The sequence below is a fragment of the Pongo abelii genome, chromosome 5 (assembly GCF_028885655.2).
Source record: "Pongo abelii isolate AG06213 chromosome 5, NHGRI_mPonAbe1-v2.0_pri, whole genome shotgun sequence".
Taxonomy (NCBI): domain Eukaryota; kingdom Metazoa; phylum Chordata; class Mammalia; order Primates; family Hominidae; genus Pongo; species Pongo abelii.
Genome location: NC_071990.2, coordinates 148,857,564 through 148,872,999, shown reverse-complemented (window position 1 = coordinate 148,872,999; position 15,436 = coordinate 148,857,564). Strand labels below are relative to the sequence as shown.

Below are 15,436 nucleotides of genomic sequence, written 5' to 3'. Positions count from 1 at the left end.
TATGGCATGCAGAATGTAGTTTTGCACTTTAATGTATAAAAATGTACTCAGCTGGCCAGGCATGGTGGCTCATGCCTGTAATCCCAGCACTTTGGGAGGCTGAGGCGGGTGGATCACCTGAGGTCAGAAGTTAGAGACCAGCCTGGCCAACACGGTGAAACCCCGTCTCTACTAAAAATACAAACAATTAGCCGGGCATGGTGGCGGGTGCCTGTAATTCCAGCTACTCAGGAGGCTGGGGCAGGAGAATTGCTTGAATCTGGGAAGCAGAGGTTGCAGTGTGCCAACATCACGCCACTGCACTCCAGCCTGGGTGACAAGAGCAAGACTCTGTCTCAAAAAAAAAAAAAAAAGTACTCAGCTTTGCCATGAATTCAGTTGTAGAGTCAACATGAATTTAGCTTTGGTTAGTTACCTGTCACCTGGTAGTTTTTACTGCCAAAAAGAAAGCTGGAAACCCTATTACACTTGAAAGGAATTCAGATTTCCTACATATAGTTTATATAAAATAAATATGCCTTACTTTATATAAAATTCTGGGCATCTACTATTAGACTGCTACACTATACACAAATACCATCCTAATTTTTAACACCAGCCATAGAAAAAAATCCATTTTATTTATATTTCATTTGGACTCTAATTTTGAGAAAACATTAAGTCACATATTGTCTTTTTTTATTTAAAAATAATTTTAGCTAGTGACCCTTTTCTGCTAAGACAATATAAACACTGTAGAAACTGATTTATACCACTTCCTAGAGTCTGCTCTCAATGACCAAAGCTTGTAAAATAAAAAACCATTAAGACCAGCTAGAAAATCATTATTTGGCAACCATCACAGTAATAGTGAATTCAGCTAAGAAACATCAACAGATGCTAAAACTAGAGGGGAAAAGTTTGATGAAGTATAATATGTTCATAGAGTCTTGGGGAACTTCCTTCAAATCAAAATACTTAATTATAAATACACATAAAATTTATTTCTCAATTTCGAAAGTAAAAAGAAAACCTTTTTAATAATGGAGAGAACTAGCAGAAGACAGAACTTTAACCAAAGGATCAGGATATGAGATACCACCAATATGGGACAAATCAAAAACGAGTTCCACTTGAGAGGATGCAAAAAGAACACCTCAATCCTTTTGGGATACTCCTGCCAAAAACGTGCAACCTAAATGTCATCATGAATAAACATGAGACAAAACCATACTGAGGCACGTTCTATAAAATAACTGACGTATAATCTTTGTAATTTATCATATATGAAAGTCAAAACGTTCAGGAACTGTTCCAGTTTCAAGAAGAAACATGACAACCAAATCTAATCCACATAAAACTCTTTTGAATAGAGGCAAAACTTGGTTATATAGAAAAATGTCCTTATTAAAAAAAAAAAAGACCATGGAATATTTGCGAGTGAATCAGCACCATATTGACAACTTACTCTCAAACAGATCAAAAGAAAAAAGATCCTTTGTACTATTCTTACAAAACAAGATAAAAACAGATAATCTTCAAGCTGCAAACTAGCATTATATATTTCTATCATCTTTGACATGAGTTTCATTTTCTTCTGGGTTTGAAATGAAAGATTTTTGAACTAACCACATCTTATTGGTACTTTTTTGTTTATCTGAATTCGTAGGTTCCAGCAGGGTTGGGAGATTCTAAGATTCATGGGAATTTTTAGGAGTGTCGAGATGAGGAACCTAGATACTAATAGAAGGAAGGAACAAAATATATTAAGGAAAACTTGAACCTACTATCATAAGAAATATCCTCTAGATGCACTCATAAATAGATGTGTAGGGAATTTAAAGTAAGTGCTTTCCCAGAAGATGATTGCTGTCACAAAGCAGTGGTAAAGTATTTCACAATATGTGGTTTCAAGAACTGTTATTTTTCCAAGAAAACAAATGAGCCTAAAATCCCATATGCCACAGATAGATAAACCTCGTTTTTAATTTTACTGTTTCTTTCATTTCTATATTGTAGTAAGTCAAAATATATCAACTTTTTTAAAAAGTAGGTATTCAAATTTTAAAGCAAACAATGAAATACTAGCAATAGCTACAAGGACACTCTTGAATATACTATCAATTTACAGAACAGTTCCTTTAATATGAGTTCCCTAAACTTGCCAGGAAGGATTCTCTTGGGGTGAGGGTGGAGGATGCAGATTAATAAAGAAATACAAATTCTAAAACAAAAAAGGTGGCCTTCATAATCTATTTCTAATAAATATTCTAATAAAAATTTCTTATAAGTTTTGTAAGTACCACTTATGCAGAAAATAGTTAACACAGCAGGTCTGCGGCTGCTATGCCTACAAAGATCTGCTTACAAGGTTGGCCCTTGGCTGATGTCTAGGAACTTGGTTTTCAAGAAAACGCTCATTATTTCCTGAGGAGGGTGACTTACTCTGCCTAATTGGTTTGTACAAAGAATATAGTTTATGCTGAACCCCTGCCTTGCTTCTAGGAGTCTCGAATTGTGGTACCTGCTAAAGCAGAGGATGCCTGCATGACTGACCCCAATAAAAACCCTGGACTCCAAGGCTCAGGTGAGCTTCTCTGGTAGACAATATTTCACACATGTGGTAACAACTCCTTGTTAGTTGAATTAAGCGTATCCTGTGTGACTCCATTAGAAAATAACTCCAAGAAGCTTGAGCCTGGTTTCCTCTAAACTTCATGTGTTTTTTCCCTTTGCAGATTCTGCTTTATGCCTTTTTGTTGTAATAAATCACAGCAATGAATATGACTATATGCTGAGTCCTGTGAGTCTTCCTAGTGAATCATTAAATCTGGGGTGATTCTGAGGACTCCTGACACCATATTTTAATATATAAAATTATCTTCTACAGGGTTCCAAGTATTTCAAGTTCACTGTTATTTATATATTAACAACCTGCAAGTGATAGCTTTGAGATGGAAAAGCTTAATGTAAATCCTGCATCATTTTCATTCACAAAACTATTATTTTTTGGACTATTGGAGACATGATATTCAGAAAATAATATAACATTTTCTAAAATTTCAAATTTGTAATTTCAACTGTAAATATGCTTAATTTGAAATTTTATTAAGTGGTTGTTAGATACTATTTCTATAAGTGTAAATATTTTTAATTCCCTAAAAATGAAAGGAAAGCCATCCTTATCCTAAAAATCAAACAAACAAATCAGAATGCAAACTCAAACAAAACAGTTTACTGTACATTACAATTAGGTGGTATTTAAAATTGATGCATTCTTACCATGTGGAGTGATTGTCTGTACTGGTTTAGCAGGGGACCTTACATTCCATATAGTCAAGGTGCCATCTGAATGACTGCAAATAAATTGTTTTCCTTCATGATGCCAAGCAACAGAGTGGATAGCCTATAGAAGGATGAAAAATACCATTTAAAAAATCTATTTAAATAGCAAACTATTTGTAAATGATCTCATAATCTATTAATTTTCATTTTTAACTTTTATTTCCTAAGGTTAATATGTGAACTTAACATTTCCATAATAATTTGGCCCTCTTGTAATACAAATGAGATTTTATTTCTTCATATTAACACTGTTTTAATTCTCTGTACTTATTTTACTCCTTAAATCAGCATAAAGAAGTCATGATAGTGACATCTACAGACAAGTTCAGTAAAACAAAATGTTTTCTTACATTATTTTTAGCATAAACAATACCTAAACATAAATTACCAAATTATTACAACCAATGTCCCAATGGAAAAACTAGTTGCAATGACAAGATTAGAATAAAATGTGTTAATTGACCACAATCCTAAGAGCCAAAATGTAGATTTGGAATTAAGATCAATACAAATGCTTCAGGTTGAGCTACAAGACAAGCTCCTCATCTCTCACAGTAATTACTGAGGCAATTTTTAATCTCAGGGGACCCTATTCCGATAAGAAATTTATTTTGTACTTCTGGGTCACTTAAAAACTATCTGGAAAATATTTTTATATCACCCAAGTATGATACCCCTCATTTTCTTGCTCTAATATTATTTAAATTTTGGTATATTAAAAAAACTTTTTAAATCACTCTCCCATGCATCCTTTGAATTATTTATTTTCAACTCAAGTTGATACAATTTTAGTTCTTAATGGTCAATTGACTTAAAGCTACCCTACTGGAATGCAAGAATTGCAGAGTATAGCACAAAAATCATATAACTGAAACTCAAAACTTCTGTCACATATAAAGTCAACATTTTCTATCATGTCATCTATTTATTTGAGTTCTTTCTATACTTATAAATTTAAGCTAAATATTATAAAATATCTTAGTGTAAAATCAGATAGATACAGATAATCAGCTGTACTTCTAAATGCCAATATTTAATACAATGTTTTTTATTCAAAGTACAGATGTTCCTCAATTTACGATGAAGTTATACCCTGATAAACTCATCATAAGTCAAAAATATTATAAGTCAAAGATGCATTTAATGCTACCAACACAGCAGATGATCCCTTACTGACAATGGTTCAATATGCAATTTTTCAGCTTTAAGATGGTACAAAAGCAATATACATTCAGTAGAAACCATAATCGATTCTAATTCCTAAGAAGCTCCTTTACTTATTATGTCTTGATAAACCAATTGTAAAGTCAAAAAATTCATAAGTTGAAATATTGTAAGTCAGGGACCATCTGCATCTCTTACAAAATTATAAATAAAATCTTAAAATAATAATAAACTGACATATACATATGACATTTTGAAAACTCAATTTTAAAATAAGCAATCCCTTAGTAGCCTTTACAAGTAAAATTATTTCTGCAAAAACATGAGCAGTGCTAAAAAGCTATTTAAATGTTTTTTTAAAGAATTGATAAGGGAAAATACAAAAGAGGTCTACAGTGTTATCTGGAACCTATAGATAAAAACATCTTAATAGTATTATGTATAAATGTATATCATGTATATAAATATGTATCATATGTAGAGAGATATTTCTACTTTGCTAAAGAAAACAATGTGTATCTTTGTTTAAAAGTGCCTTCTATTTACAAAATATTATTAAATTATTAGGCGTTCCAAAAACAAATACTATCTAATTACTGGAACCAGTGGTTCACAATTATTTTGGAGAACAGAAACAAATAACAGAAAACACCCCACAAAAAAGCAAAGAAATAACCAAATATGGACATGCAACAAACATGCAGCATTTATTCATACAATTTTCTATATGCAAATCCAACTTAATACAAGATGTGTTTTCTTTCTAATACTAAGTATATATGTCGAATATATGTAGTATTACAAGTATTTAAAAATATGTATACAGTATCTACCACGCATAAAACATATAATTTATACTTTTTCTTTAGTCTTCTTGAGAAAATGATAGAGAAATTTACGTAAACCAAGTGAGAAAATCAAATCTCACCAGCAAATCTGACACATGCTCAAAATCAGAAGCAAGGTGGGTTAGGAGCAAATCTGAATAATTCATGGGAGAAGATATGAGATATAATGTAGGAAATATAAATTGGGGTTGATAAATTTTGTGTGTGAGTTGGCTTATCTGTTTTTCCAAGGAGAAGATATAAAACTTCCAGGTGATTAAGAATATTTACTTGTTTATGGCCAGGCACGCTGGCTCAGGCCTGTAATCCCAGCACTTTGGGAGGCCAAGGCGGGCTGATCATGAGGTCAGGAAATCAAGACCATCCTGGCTAACATGGTGAAACCCCGTCTCTACCAAAAAATACAAAAAATTAGCCAGGTGTTGTGGTGGGCGCCTGTAGTCCCAGCTACTCGGGAGGCTGAGGCAGGAGAATGGCGTGAACCTGGGAGGTGGAGCTTGCAGTGAGCTGAGATTGCGCCACTGCACTCCAGACTGGGCAACACAGCAAGACTCCGTCTCAAAAAAAAAAAAAAAGAATATTTACTTGTTTAAAAAAACCTGAAATTATACATATATATGAATAACAGGATCATGTTAGAAAGAGGAATAAAGGACAGATGAATGGAAAATAGAACACAATAAATAAAAGATATACAAAAGTCATGGAGGACAAGATGAATCCAGGGTAGAGAAAAAAAGTGAAGACAGAATGAACGCAGATGATATAGTTGTTTGCATAATCCACAAAGCAACAGTGCATGCAATTCTAAAAGCTCTTTAAAAGATGTAGTATCTGACAAAAATCATAACTATAAGAAGGTTCATGAAGGTAATTAAGAGTCTGACATCAGTATTTTCATTTTTGATAAAATTAAAGAAAAAACAAAAGCACTGCTTACTGTGACACATTTTTCAAAAGGAGTAATATTTAATTATTAGGCTTTGGCAAAAGTAGTACCTATGATGCTTCTGCTATTCTTATTAGACAAGGCAGCATCTTGCAGAATAATTTTCTAGGAAGATAAAACAGGCTAACTGCTTACCTATCAAATTTTACATTCACTAACTCAAAATTGTATGGAAACTGAATAAATTCTCTACTTACTGGTTTTGCAAACTCATCAGTATTATTAGAATCATTTCACAGTAAATGTATATATTAATAAATCCTAATCCAGCTGCTCTTACATTACACATATACTAATTAATATTTTGAATTTTAATATTTTAAAATAATTTCTTTTCTCATAGATGTTATTTTAACTTTCTATTCAAAAGCTGCATTGATTCCAATGTAACTATCATTATTGTCAAAGCCCTCAGAAAAATGCCAAAAAATGACAAAAGAAAATGTATAATGTAGACTTTCATTTAAAATTACAACATTTGCAAATACATGAAAATATTGAAAATACTCTGTAGTTTTATTATTCTTATATAATCAAATAAAGTACATGCTTACAGCACGAATGATTTCTTACACGTATAAATAATAAATTAAGTTGTACAGCTTTTGTCCTAGTATTTTAAACTTGTGAACTTTTCTGTATTAGTTACACCATAGAAGGGAGACAACCATAATACTATATAATTAAATGAGACAATTATTGAATCATACATTTTGTAAGGTAGTTGATAAGTTATTATACATTGGACATTAAACGATTTATAGCTTTTTTTCCTTTCTCTCTAAAGATTATAAACAGTTATAAACTGAAACCACTGCCCTTTCCATTAAAAATAACCTCCCCCAACCCCACTGCACTCCAGCCTGGGCAACAGAGGAAGACTGCCTCTAAAGATGAACGAATGAATGAATGAATGAATGAATACATAATCCAAGTGGAACTTTCTTCCATTATTTTGAAAATGTGACCAAATTATTCATTGTTTTAAGTACTGTTTTACCTTTGGGAAAGTGTATTTGTGTGTGTGCATGTGTATGTTTGTAAAAATAAGCAGAAAATAAGCTGACTCAAAAGCATCAGTCTAAATATGGGAGAAAAAACTCTTAAGGGAATAAATGCTTCCATGAATATACATAGTGCAAAAAAAATTCATTTAAAGCTGTTATGATTCCTGTGCTGTGAGTTGCAAACATATTATTTCAACTTTTTTTTTTTTTTTTTTTTTGACAGAGTCTCACTGTGTCGCCCAGGCTGGAGTGCAGTGGCGCGATCTTGTCTCACTGCAAGCTCCGCCTCCCGGGTTCATGCCATTCTTCTGCCTCAGCCTCCCGAGTGGCTGGGACTACAGGTGCCCACCACCACACCCGGCTAGTTTTTTTGTATTTTTAGTAGAGATGGGGTTTCACCCTGTTAGCCAGGATGGTCTCAATCTCCTGACCTCGTGATCTGCCTGCCTCGGCCTCCCAAAGCGCTGGGATTACAGGCGTGAGCCACCACGCCCGGCCTGAACATTTTTTTTTAAAGGTTTCTGATGGTCTTGAGACTTAAATGTGCCCAGAGAGCTAGCAAAGCACAAAATATTGTTTTGTCATATTTTACGACTACTATTTCTGGTGCTTCTCAATCTACCAGGAAAAACCAACATGAAACCAAAATACAAAAGTCACTGATAGATGACCCTAGACATATGATAAAGAATAATCATAAAATAAAGAAGTTCATAAGTATTATTGTCTTAAAATATCAGTAATACTGCATTTCTTTCCTGCCACACTGATTACTACAAAAGGAATATTGATACTTTATTTTTAGAAACAGGGTCTTGCTCTGTCACCAGGGCTGGAATGCAGTGTTGTGATCATAGCTCACTGCTGCCTTGAACTCCAGGGCTTAACCCATCCTCCCACTTCAGCCTCTTAAGTAGCTAGGACTACAGGTACATGCTACTGCTACCAGGTCTAGCTAATTTTTTTTTTTTTTCTTTTTTACTTTTTGTAGAGGCAGGGTCTTGCTATGTTGCGCATGCCCATCTCAATTTCCTGGCCTCAAGTGATCCTCCTGCCCCTGCCTCTCAAAGCGCTGGGATTACAGACATGTGCCTTTGCACCTGGTCAATACTTGATATTTTAATACATTATAGCCTAAAAAAAATGGAATATCCATTAAAGAGATAAAATTTTATATAGATGAAGTATCATCTGTAGAAAATACCTGTAAAATATTAAGAATGTATCCAAGCACACTCAAAATCTATCCTTGAGACACAACCAGGGGAGAGTAGAGTTTGTCAATTAAAAAAATAATAACTATGGTTACAAAACAACAAAAGCTCAAGGGTGCAAAGATACATTTCTGTTCCCATTACTCCCACCCATCTGAATCACCCTCAAGAGATTAAATAAACAATTAAGGCTGTACTGAGTAGAATTTGAATTATATTAGAAATATTCTTAATTGTTATGTCATTTAATACATTTGTGCCTATGTAATAAAAATGAATTTGAATACAGTAATATACCATTGAATAGAACATAAATATTAGGGGAGGGGAAAGGTAGTACTTTGTCAAAATCTTAAATTTTTAACCCTCACTAGTGAGGAAGAATTATGCCTATAATAATTTCTTGAATATCTGAAATTGTACACCTGGCAAAAATGGCACTGAGAATCAAATTCCACGACAGAATAGCATAAACTCATGGAAACAAAGCCAGAAATTTTTACTCAGTTTACAAGTTAATTCAGAAGTTAGAATTTATACCTAACTTAACACCACTGTCATTTAAAACACATGATTTTCATTTTGTATATTAATGTGTGTTAAGAGTAAGTTTTACGACTTAGGCATCTGTGTTCACCAAGGATACTGGTCTGTAGTCTCCTTATAATTTTTTTTTCCAGTTTTGTTAAAGGGTAATGCTTGCCTCATGAAGTGAGTTGCAAAGTGTGCCCTTCTCTTCCATTTTTAAGAAGAGTCTAAGTACAACAGTTATTATTTGGTAAAATTCACCAGCAAGCTTTCCGAGCCTGGTGTTTTCTTTGTGGGAAAGATTTTCATTACAACTTTATTCTTAAATTACAGAGCTACTTAGATTAAGTATTTCTTTCAGAGTGAGCGTCAGTACTTCCAAGAAATTTGGGATCTTTCAAGGAAATTCTCCATTTCATCTAAATTGCTTGATTTATTGGCATTAAGTACATATTTCCTTATCAGCCCCTCTGTACTTCTGTAGAAACTGGAATGATATCCTTTTTCACCTCTACAATGGGTAATCTGTGTCTTTTTTTTCCTCACCACTCTGACTATATGTTTATCAATTTTATTGATCTTCACAAAAATCCAACTTTTAATTTTATCAGTTTTCTCTATTTTTCTGTTAGCTATTTCATTGATTTCGGCTCTTCATTATTTCAGTTCTTCAGCTTACTATAGATTTAATCTGCTTTTTTTCTTCTAGTTTCTTGTGGTGAAAGCTGAGGCCACTCACTTGAAACCATTCTTGTTTTCTAATACAAAGCATTTAATGCTATAATGGATAATTTAGCTGCATCCTACAGGACTTGGTAAATCTTTTTTTTTCAGTTCAAAATACTTTAATTTTCCTTATGTTTTCTTCTTTGACTCATGGGTTATTTTGAAGTATGTTGTTTCCCTTTTCAATATTTATAGATTTTCTGTCTATATAACTGATTTCTAATTTTAGTATAGTAAAATAACATTTTATATGAGTTTAATCTTTTAAAATTTATTGAGATTGATTTTATGACATTAAATATAGTATGTCTTGGTGATGTTCCGTGTATAGCTGAAAAGAATGTGTACTCTGTTGGTGGGTGAAACACTCTGATACCTACTTGGTTGATATTAATATAGTCATTTTGGTTTCCTTTTGATTATTGCTAATATTACTTTTTCCATCTATCTTTTTTTCCAACATATCTGTATCTTTAAAAGTGGGTTTCTTACAGACAGTATGTGGTTAGATCTTGCTTTTTTATCCAATATGATAATTGCTGTCTTTTAAGGGGTGTTTAAACTATTAATCTGATTATTGACACAGCTGGATTTAAATCTACCATCTTGCTGTTTGAACACTGTTGCTTCCATCTATTCTTTGTTCCCTTCTACCTTCCTCTGGATTGAATATTTTTAAAATCTCAATTTATTTCCTATTTAGCTTAACTTTCTGAGTTGCTGCTGTTGTTGCTTTGGTATTTCCTTTAGGATTTACAATACATATCTTTATTATAGTCTACCGTCACATAATATTACGCTACTTTATGTATAAAATAATAATCTATTAATGGTCCTTTGTCTTCTGACCATGTCTTCCGACCATTGTGCTATTGTTGTCTGTTAACTCTATGTATGTCAAAAATCCTACATTTTTATTATATTTGGCTTGGATAATTAATGATCTCTTAGATTTAGAAAATAAGAAAGTTTTTACATCTACCACATATTTGCCATGTCTGGAGTCTTTCATTCTTTTGAATAGATCCAAATTTCCATCTCATAACATTTGTCTTCTGCATGCAGGACTTCTTTTAACGTATCTTACAGTTGAGGTCTGCAAACGATTAACTCTTTCAATTTTTATGTCTATAAAAGTATTTATTTTGCCTTTATTTTTGAAAAAAAAAATTTCACCAGGTATAAAATTCTAGGTTGACAAATTTTTCTTTCAGTACTGTGAAGGTGGTATTCCACTGTGTTCTGGCTTACATTGCATCTAAGAAAACAAAATTTACTGTAATTTTTTTTTTTTTTTGACAGTCTCACTCTGTCGCCCAGGCTGGAGTGCAGTGACGTGATCTCAGTTTACTGCAAGCTCCGTCTCCCAGGTTAAAGCCATTCTCCTGCCTCAGCCTCCCGAGTAGCTGGGACTACAGGAGCCTGCCACCACGCCCAGCTAATTTTTTATATTTTTTAGTAGAGACGAGGTTTCACCATGTTAGCTAGGATGGTCTCGATCTCCTGACCTCATGATCCACCCGCCTTGGCCTCCCAAAGTGCTGGGATTACAGGAATGAGCCACTGCACTCGGCCTCTGCTGTCATTTTTATCTTTGCTCCCCTGTATTTAATGTGGCTTTTAAAATTCCTCTAATTGTTTCTCACAATCTTCTCTATTACTAGTTTCTAGGAATTGAAAATTGTGCTTTTATGTAGTTTGTTTCGTGTTTCTTCTGCCTAGAGTTCATTCAACTCTTAAAATCTCTGAGTATATAGTTTTCATCAAATTTGAAACTTTTGGTCATTGCTTCTTCAAACATACTTTCTCTCCACTCTCCTTCTAGGATTCAAATACACATATTAGTCTGCTTGAAGTTGTACCACAGTTCACTAATGATCTGTCCTTTTTTCCTCCATTCTTTCACATCAAGTAGCTTCTACTGCTATTTCCTGAAGCTCATTAATCCTTTGGCAGTACTGTTCAGAGTATTTTTCACCTTATTTTATTATTCATCTGTAAAAAATCCACTTGTGTGATTTTTGCCTTCCATGTCTTTTTTCAACATGTTCATGCTTTCATCTACCTTCTTAAGCACATGGAGTCTATTTAATAATACTTGTTTTAATATCCTTGATGCCAATGGTATCATCTTGTCATTTCTGAGTCTGTTTCTATTTTCATTTTCTTCTCATTATGGGTTGTATATCCTGGCTTTCTGCATACTTCATATACTTCTATTTGGATGCTAGACATTGTAAAATTTATATCGGGCTACTATTCATATTCTTCTAAATGTTTTTGGGTGTTTTTCCTAGGATGTAGTTACATACTTAAAACAGTTTAGTCCTTTCAGTCCTTTCAAAGTTTGCATTCAAGATTTGTTAGGATGAACTTAAGCCAGCCTTTAGTATAGGGCTAGTTTAGTTCCACCACTGAAACAACAGCTTTCTGAATACTCTTTCTCATACCCTGTGTATTGCAAAGTTTCTCTACTCTGTTGGGAAGGTGAACTATTCCCAGTCCTGTCTGTGCTACAGAAATGGTTCTACTGTTTCCTTTTTGGTGGATCTTATCCAAGCCTTATACCCATGCAATAATCAGTATTCAACTGAAGACTCAGGGCAGGGGTCCTTTTGTAGACTTCTACAACTCTCTTTCTAAGCTCCTTGCTCTCTAATACCTTGCCTTCTAAGCTGCAGATGTCTTCGTTTCTCCAATTTCCCAACTCTGACTTTTCAACTCAGGGAGACTTCTCAGCTTCCACCTAGGTTCCCTCTTCATGTTCCAAGAACTGGAAAATCTCTTCAGGCCATTAGCTAAAGCAATTGAGGGGTTTACCTTCTTTGTTTCTCCTCTCTAAAAAATACTGTTCTACATTCTAACTGCTGAAAACTGTTGTTTCATATATCCTGTCCAGTTTCTTTGTTTAAAGCAAGAAGGTAAACTAGTCCCTCCATAATGGCTGAAGCCTAGATCACTATTTAAAATAATAAGCAAAACCAAAATGTTCAATTTTTAAAATCTGCTTTCATCTGCAGACCACAATTATGGATCACAACTACACAGAAATGATAGGAACTCTATTTATTCAAAACATGCTTGTTTAATTTGAAGATCCTGACTAGTGAGCAGCAAAAAGTATACAGTCATAAAAACAAAGGGAATTCCCTTTCAGTCATGCCTAAAAAGATAATGTACAAACATGTGCAAAGTATTCAAATGTTGCTATAATTACTCAATAGGCTCTGATGTTTCAGTAACTGAACATACCAATATGATTATGATTAAGATTATGATGTATTTTATCTTAAACAACCACTTACACATTTCCTGGATATAGCTCTACTCACTGAATTGGAAACCATGAACACTCCTGATGTCTAAATTATGGCCACTAGACATGGCACTGAAAGAAGTCATAGTTCCACTATCTTATTCTAAATTTGATTCAGAAATATACAGATTAGTAGGGAGGGGGCACACTGACCAAAGCTGGGATAATGTGAAAAGCAACAATAACTTCAGTGGATTGAAGTATATCAAATATGTTTAAGTCGTTGAGCACATAGTGAAACTAAAAGTAAGAATAAATTGGTCATCATGGAAACTATTAGAGAACAACCCCTTAAGATGAATACTAAAATAAAGGGAAAGAATCACATACTTATCCTGCCTTTGCTATATGAACTGTCCTACTATATAAACAAATAGCAGATAAGAGGAAGGTTCTCTTTACTGAAGTGACCTACATAATAAGTAGAGAAGGAAAGACAGAATTAGAATGTCTCCTATTTTACAACTACTATACAGTAACAGATCTCGGCCTCAACCACCACTGGCTTCCAACATCTGAAATAAGACACTAAGGTTCCACCAGCTAAATGAGTATCAGTATCATCTATGAAGTAGTCTTGCCAAAAATGAAAAATAAACCTGCATTTGATCAAGCCTCAGTAAATTATCCAATTTATAGGAAATCTGAGGGCAAAAACAAAAAAACAAAAAAACAAAAAAACATGTTAAAGACAATGGGGATGCAGCCAGAAAAAGCCAGCATCTGGAAGACTCTATCTTCAACAAATAAATGCCAAAAAAGGAGAGGCAAGGTAAGGAAGGGAAGTGAGGAGCAAAAGGAGAGAAAAGACTTATCTGTCAATCACAATTAATCCTTACTGGTTCTTCAAGTAAGTGGATTATAAATGTCTATAGTATACTATCATTCGTACAAAAGAAAAAATAGGATATATTTATGAATTTGCTTGTAAATGCAGAGTCTCTTTGGAAGAACATGAGAGAAACTGGTAACATGCTACCTGTAAGGAAACTAGATAACCAAATGGCAGGTGGGAAGAGATTTTTGTTATCTTTTGAATTGTGTGAACATATTATCTATTGTAAAAAATAAATTGTGTGTTATTGCAATTACAAAGCTTGCCTAAACTAAAATTACCAATTAAGTTTTTAGAGAAACTGCTTTATATTAGACAAATGACCATAGCTTTTACTAGCAAAAATAATATTACCTCATCATATGTGTATCTGTAGTCGGCTTTCTTTGATTTGAGGTCCCATAAAACTACTGTTCCAGATTCAAAGCCAATCAAAAGCTGTGATAAAAGAAAAAGGCACATTACCTAGGAATGATATCAATTATAAACCATTTATTTGCTGACAATGAAAATAACTACTATCATTCAAATGCGCTGAGTATAAATGTATAATATAAACAAACATCTGCATTGCTAATTAGTAATCACGTAAATGACAAATGAGAACACTGCATGACATACTTATATGTCTTTGATGATTAGGGACTCAACATACAACTGACTTGAAAACAAAAACAGTACCATTTTGAAGTCTTTTCAAAACTTTTGTATGTATTTTCAAGTTTACAAACTTTTCAAATTCTACACACTATGAGGTAATCTCGTCTATTCCATCTATATATTGATTAGTTCCAAATCATATCCAGCCTACATCCCTCTGGTGAGATTCAGACACATAATTCCAGTGGCCACATCTCCACTTATCTACACAAAAGCCTCAAAGTAAATGTGCCCCAAATTGAATTAATTATATCCTTCTCTAATCTGCTTCTCTGGAATTCCCTGTTGCCTCTCACCATTCCCAGTGTCTCTCACCATTCCTTATCACGTCTATTCAGTGGCACCAGCTAGAAACCTGGAGGTCATTCTTAACTAGTCTCTCCTCCAACAGGTAAAATCACCATGTAAATGTAAATTACATTCTAGTATCTAATTTACTTCTCTCCATCTCTAGTGCCTGTTCCCTGGTTCAAGACACAAAGATGCCTTTTCGGGTCTCCTTGACTCCAGTCTTGCTCCTATTTTAACCAACTTCTTATTGTAGCTACAGTAAGAGTTCTAGAATACAAACCAAATAGAGTAATGTATGCTTCTGTTTAAAACTTTTAAATGCCACACCATTATTTTTAGGATAAATTGCAAATTCAGTAATATGCCTACAAGATCCATCATGGTATGACCTCTGTTTACCTCTCCAGTTCCATCCCTTACCACACCATGGCCACTCAATACATTACAGTATATTCTTAAGTTCATACTCTCTCTTACCTTTGAGCCTTTGTACATGCTGCCTCGCTACCTGGGCCACTCCATTTGAATGTCATCCTTTTTGCCTGACTAGTCCTACTCATCTTTCAGATGTCAT

At 33.8% G+C, this 15,436-nt stretch overlaps 1 protein-coding gene across 3 annotated transcripts in view; it reads right to left on the bottom strand.

The window, feature by feature from the left end:
* Window positions 1–15,436, bottom strand: part of STXBP5 (syntaxin binding protein 5) — a 184,983-nt gene that overhangs the window by 104,005 nt on the left and 65,542 nt on the right. For all 3 annotated transcript variants that reach the window (XM_024248132.3, XM_054558276.2, XM_024248133.3), the window contains exons 7-8: window positions 14,266–14,349; window positions 3,262–3,385 (exon numbers count right to left, since the gene is read on the bottom strand). In XM_024248132.3, the coding sequence (XP_024103900.2) occupies window positions 3,262–3,385; window positions 14,266–14,349 (208 nt within the window). The remainder of the gene's footprint in view (window positions 1–3,261; window positions 3,386–14,265; window positions 14,350–15,436) is intronic.